Source organism: Platichthys flesus, chromosome 2, assembly GCF_949316205.1.
Source record: "Platichthys flesus chromosome 2, fPlaFle2.1, whole genome shotgun sequence".
Classification (NCBI taxonomy): domain Eukaryota; kingdom Metazoa; phylum Chordata; class Actinopteri; order Pleuronectiformes; family Pleuronectidae; genus Platichthys; species Platichthys flesus.
In genome coordinates this window covers 15,207,631-15,213,773 of record NC_084946.1, presented here as the reverse complement: position 1 = coordinate 15,213,773, position 6,143 = coordinate 15,207,631, and the positions used below count along the sequence as shown (strand labels likewise).

Sequence of the window (6,143 nt, the reverse complement as noted above, 5' to 3'; positions counted from 1 at the left end):
TGCTACTGGAGAGGAATAAAACACCAATGCAGAAATAAACTGTGTCAATCTGTAAAGGGCATTCATACTTTTACATCAAGACAAATTGCAACAGTTCTGTCCACACTTGAGGTGTGCATGTGTGTGTGTGTGTGTTTGTGTGACCTTGTGGCTGTATGGGAGTCAAAAAGAGGACGAAGGAGATGAGTTGAAGAGATGGACAGATTGTTTGCCCCTGTGTGTGTGCATGTGTGTGTGTACTCATACAGATATCTTTGTGAGGACCATTTGCATCCTACAACATACAAGGTGAGGACATTTTGGCTGGTTGTCACTTTCCGACCCCCTTTTAATGAGCTGTTTGAAGGTTCAGACTTGGTTTTAGGGTAAGGTTGAGAATTATGCTCAGGTCAGGATTAGGCATTTATTTTTTATGCTTAAAGTTAGGGTAGGGGGCCAGAGAAAGCATTATGCCAATGAGTGTCCTCACTAATATAGATGTACAAACGTGTGTGTGTGTGTGTGTGTGTGTGTGTGTGTGTGCGTGTGTGTGTATGTGTGCGTGCGTGCATCAGGGGGTGGGTGCATTGGTCCGTGTCAGACAGCAAAGAGTGCCGCAGTTATCTAGGAATCTGAGCCAAAGCAACCTCACTTACAGAGAGGAGCAGGAGAAAGAGGAGGACGAGCAGTGAGGAAGAAAGGAAAGCAATAGACAGAAAGATCTGGAGCCAAAAGAAGAGGACACACTTTCCACCTGAAGAGGCACTTACTGAGATTGAAAGAAAAGCAGAGAATCTACAACAACCAAAGGACAAACAGCTTGGAGAGAGGCAGGCAGGACTACTGCTCCAGAGATTAAAAACAAAGTTTAGGAAAAGCCAACATTTTCCCATGATTCCATTTGGTTCTCTTGGTATGCTATCACTGTATGTGGGCACCCTGCTGTCTTTAGATGCATCCCCGGCCTGCACACACCCTCCCTGCAGGGACAGTCTGGTGGCTGCACCCATGCCACCTGGGACAGGGGCAGGAGGCAGTGGGGCCTGTGAGGGTCAGACTGGGACAGCAGGCTGTCGCATGGGGGTTGCACTTCCAGCCATCCGGTCGGAGCACAGGCCCGAGTCCCCCCAGGTTCAGCCTAAGGTAAGTGGCATCAAAGGTTGGGAGGTCCGGTTATGCAATTTTCGAAATTATCTAATATTTTTTCAAAGTGTTAAGAAAAGTGAGATGATGGCATTTTCAATCAGATGTTTCTCAGTCTCTTAAGAGTGACATGGGTCTAATAGACAAGACAAGGCAGAGAGCAGAGCTGACCCTCCGCTCTGTTCATTCATGTGTGCCAACAGCGACTTAGCGGCGGACTATCAGACACAGGCCAGCAGGTCCTCTCTCAGGGGACAGGCGGCACACTAAACTTGGCACCAACTAACAGCCATGGAGCAATGACAGTCAGCAATGACAGTCACAGAAGGGATAAAATTAGGTCTCCTTTAAAAATGTCCTCATCATATGGTTGTGCTGAGCTCATGCAGCAACAGGTGCGGGAGGGACACAATCACAATGGCTGATGTAAGTGTAAAGAGACGGATTAGGAGTGACACAGAACAGGCCGCTCAGCTGTAAGCCTCTGACATGTCAATGATGCACAACCATGCAAATGCACAGTTGAACCTCGCTGTAACTTTTTCCCTCAACATTTATAGATATAAATTTCACTAAAGAATAAGGAGGAATAGACAGTATTTAACCCTCCGGACGTTGTCCTTGCAGACTGGAGGTGTCAAAGAGCGTCTCGTTCAGCTGCAGCGCTGCATGCACTCTCTCCAGGAAACAGGAGGAGCCTGGAGCCACGGGGGCCAGGAGAGCAACTCTCTGGGAGCCATTCTGGCTCTAATGGCAGCTGTGCTGACAGAGTGTGACCTCCACTGTCACAGCCAGGCCCTTGGGGTGATGGCCAAACGACTAGGTGAGTCGTACACATTTATAATCCCCACCTCTGCACACACACACACACACACACACACACACTCACACACAAATGCCAGCATGCTCACTCCCCCACACATAGTAAACAGAACCTCAATGAGGCCTGCTAAGTGTCGGTCATAGGTGAGTGCATAGGAATTTAACTGGACAGAAAGGGATGAGAAAAACTCACAATGTGAAAAAAGCTTTAAAGAGTAATCAAACAAACAGGGTGCTCCCTCCACAGTAAATAAAGTAAAAGCATTTGTTTCCTGAGCCTGACGACAGCGGGATGTGTCTCACTGAAAAACCTGATCTCTCTCTGGACTCACAGAAAGTGCAGCAGTGGGGAGAGAGGGGGAGAAAGACCTGCTGCTGTTCCTGAAGAGCATCACACAACACCCACCAACAGGTACGGACTGGAGGTGTGGTCACATGATCCAGTTAATGTGAATGAATAAGTGGGGATAGAAATTGTCCTGTGTGTGTTTCTCAGTTTCCCCTTTGGAGAGGTTACATCCTCAGGACTGTGCAGAGATTTACAGGCTCGGCATCAAAGACAGTGGAATCTACACCATTCAGCCTGACCTGCACAGGCCGGCACTGGAGGTATGTCAGATACACTCATAAACACACACACACAGCCCCCCCACCCACCACATACACACGTCTACTGCTCTGCTTCTTTTAGAGATGTCTAAGCCATCTGTGGATCAGCAAAATCTAGGCTTTATAATATCAAAGTCTTTGTTATGGCTCAGGCTAAATGTGACATGGAGACGGCGGGCGGTGGTTGGACGGTTATCCAGAATCGGCGGGACGGTTCGCTGAACTTCAACAGGACATGGCAGGAATACCGCGAGGGCTTTGGGAGTCCGCAGGGAGAGCACTGGCTGGGGAACGCAGCGCTGACCGCCCTCACCTCCGTCGGCCAACACCAGCTCCGGATTGAGCTGGAGGACTGGCACCAACAGAAACGTCAAGCTACCTACAACACTTTCAAAGTGGCCTCAGAGGCACAGAGGTGACGCACACTGCACCAACACACACTTAAAGACAGATGGAAGTATTTAACTCAAAGCCATGAAACTGTGTCTTTATATCTTAAACATTCTTTAAGAGCCATCATGACTAAATCAGTAAAACTATTCCAGAAAGTTTTTTCTCATTTTAGAATTCTTAATAGATAAATATATATATATATATATATTGACAAAGTGTCTCCACTTCAAGCTCATTGTAAATAAAAATAAAGCCAAACACTCCCACATACGGGTGCTGCCAACTTGCGCTTTTAACTTTTAAGTCTGCACAGTCGTGACCATAGTGCGAAGCTGCGGTAACAAGGTCCTGCTGATATATGCACCATCATTCTCGGCCTTCAATCACAACGTTTCAATTTTTAATGCATCAAAAAACTTACTAAACCAAACTTACTGGAAATATGAACAGTTAGACATTCATCAGTGAACTATATAAAATGACAGAAACTGTCTTTGAGAAAAATCTATTTTTTTACGTGTATACAGAGTTTTTAGTTTGGTCCCTGTACCATTCACTTACACAGAGGAGGCAGGATTTATGACATGCACTACAGCCAGCCACCAGGGGGCAACAGTGGCGTTAGGGCTTTACTTCTGGGAGCAGTCATGTTGTCATGTTGTAGGGTTTAAGTTTGACTTTGTTTGACAAATAACCACAAAAATACTAAAAGTGCTTTAACTTTAGAAAGAATATGATGTTCTTGCAGTATCCAATAAAAAACATTTGTTTTTACCACGTTATTAGTAAAACACGTAGCTTCATAGTCCTATTACAATTTAATCTTTTATTGCACTGCAAAATCAAAACTAGCTAAACCAAACCTTTTTCACACCCTGACACCTAATTGAATGTGATATTATACCACTAGGGTAGGTTGTGTATAGGTTAATTATTTATTTGTCCGCTTGGTTCAACTGTACACTCATCAAGACAAATGCGTCATGTGTTACTTTTTTATCATGCAGGTATCGTCTGACAGCTCGTGAATACTCTGGAGATGCAGGCAATGCCTTGAGTTACAGCAAACGCTACAACCACGACGGCAGATCCTTCAGCACCGCTGACCGGGATCATGACCGCTACGCAGCAGGAAACTGTGGTCAGTACTACGGCACTGGCTGGTGGTTCGATGCCTGCCTGGCGGCCAACCTGAACGGACGGTACTACCGTGGGCGCTACAGTGGGGTGACCAACGGTATCTACTGGGGGACGTGGTACATCCTGACAGACGGACGGACTGGAGAACGCTACTCCTTCAAGAGGGTGGAGATGAAAACGAGACCTAGGAACTTTGTGGGAAGGTCCTAAATCTAACATGACTCTACTGAAAATAAGTGGCACAACCGACTTGAATGATCATGTCAGTCACAGTTGATGAACAGATGTGAGATATAGAGTTACAGCGTGGACATCACTGTGTTTAGAGCAGCTTTCGTGTCGCCTTAAAAATCTACGCAGACGGCAGCTAAAAGATTCAAGAAAAATATACTTAAGATAATGTTTAAACAATATTTCATGTTCACTTGCAGACAGTTTGAGCCTATTCCCCCACATTAAAATTATACTTCTGTTAATTATTGGGCTACTCCATAGACTGTACATAAAGATGGACGATATGACCAAAAGTGAAGCCAAAGTGTCTCAATCGCCACCTGGTGTTTGGTTGCTGTAGAGGTCATAGAACCTACCACCATCGACCAAACTAAAAAGACAAACAATTTTGTTTGCCACATGCGCATGATGGCAGCGTTTGTATCTAGGATATTTAGGAAATATATTTCTGGACAGCGGGAGGAAGTGGAGACATGTCGTCCATCTTTTAGAAAAGTCTGTGATAACACCATGTCAGACAAACAAAGAAATATATATTGAAATAACTGTAGCTGTTACTGTTGTTCTACATTTACTGCTTTATTGCATATAAAAACATAACTCAATCAGTGCCCAGTGAAGCACGTATATACATACAGATGTTGTTTCTATATAGATGATGAATTTATTGCAATGCTGCACAGGCACATACAGCACAATAAAGGAAATAAAACATATTTATGTAAATGGATGGATTTATGGAATGTGTTTATGCCTCCACCTGCCAAGTCAATGTATTTTAGTTAGGGTTATTATCTTCCTGAAGTCAAGAGGTCATTGTGACGCTGAAGAGAGAGACTGACGGGGGGGTGATACACTGTTCCCTTACTGTGTCATTCATGCAACAGTGAGGGAACAGTGCAACTGTTATTGACAGGGGGGGGGGGGGGGTTGACATGGTTTGACAGTCAACAGATAGAAGGGGAAACCACTTATCTCACCCCACCACTTTCCCAGGAGCTGAGACACACGGATGCTGAGACACACTGTTGCTGACCCCTGAGAGGGTTCATCCTATTAACATTTACTCTAAGGACCCACCCTCTGCCCACCATCAAGTCAGACACACACACAGACAGAAACACACACACAGCCTCCCCTGCTTTTTCACATTGGCGTCCTACAGGCAGCTCCCTCTGGCTTCACAAAGACTTCAGGGAGTTGAATGTTGGTGTGTGAGTGCTGAGGTTGGATTGTGCAGAAGTAGTGTATGTGTGTGTGTATGTAAAGGGCTGCACCTATTTTAGCAGTGTACATCATAAGCTGTCAGTCGCTCCAACAAGCAGTGTTTCTAATATTAACCAGTGGCCTAAACACACAGACACACACACACAGTGAACAGACTCTCGAGCAGCTACGGTATTTCACATACACCACTTATACACACTCTATGACATCCTTGTATTCATGTGCATGCACACACACACACACACACACATCACACAGGAGACTGAAGGGCTTCTGTCAGCACATAGAGGTGCAGGATTTGCTTGACTTCATTAAAACAATTTTGGAATAAAATGGCTGTTTGATGGTGCCGCCTTAATTATTGTTATGCAACCACAATCTCCTTTAACCCTTTCCCTGTACACACACACAACCAAAAGTAATCAAGATCAGTCACCCATATATGCTATTATACATATCAGATTTCCCTTTTGATTTTGAATGTGTGTCCTTGTGTGTGTTTTGTTGTATTGCTGGGGAAAACAACGCAAGGTTAAAAGGTGAAAGGCTCCATATTCTGCCCCCTGGTGGGTACTGATCATACTGGAGAGGCTGAG

At 45.0% G+C, this 6,143-nt stretch overlaps 1 protein-coding gene across 1 annotated transcript; it reads left to right on the top strand.

Moving 5' to 3' along the window:
• Positions 1–870: 870 nt before the first annotated feature.
• Positions 871–4,998, top strand: si:ch211-157b11.8 (fibroleukin). Its single transcript, XM_062412106.1, has 6 exons — positions 871–1,122; positions 1,750–1,945; positions 2,279–2,356; positions 2,441–2,553; positions 2,706–2,968; positions 3,954–4,998. Exons 1-6 carry the CDS (start codon positions 871–873, stop codon positions 4,294–4,296), a joined length of 1,245 nt encoding a protein of 414 aa, XP_062268090.1. The 3' UTR covers positions 4,297–4,998.
• The last annotated feature ends 1,145 nt before the right edge of the window (positions 4,999–6,143 follow it).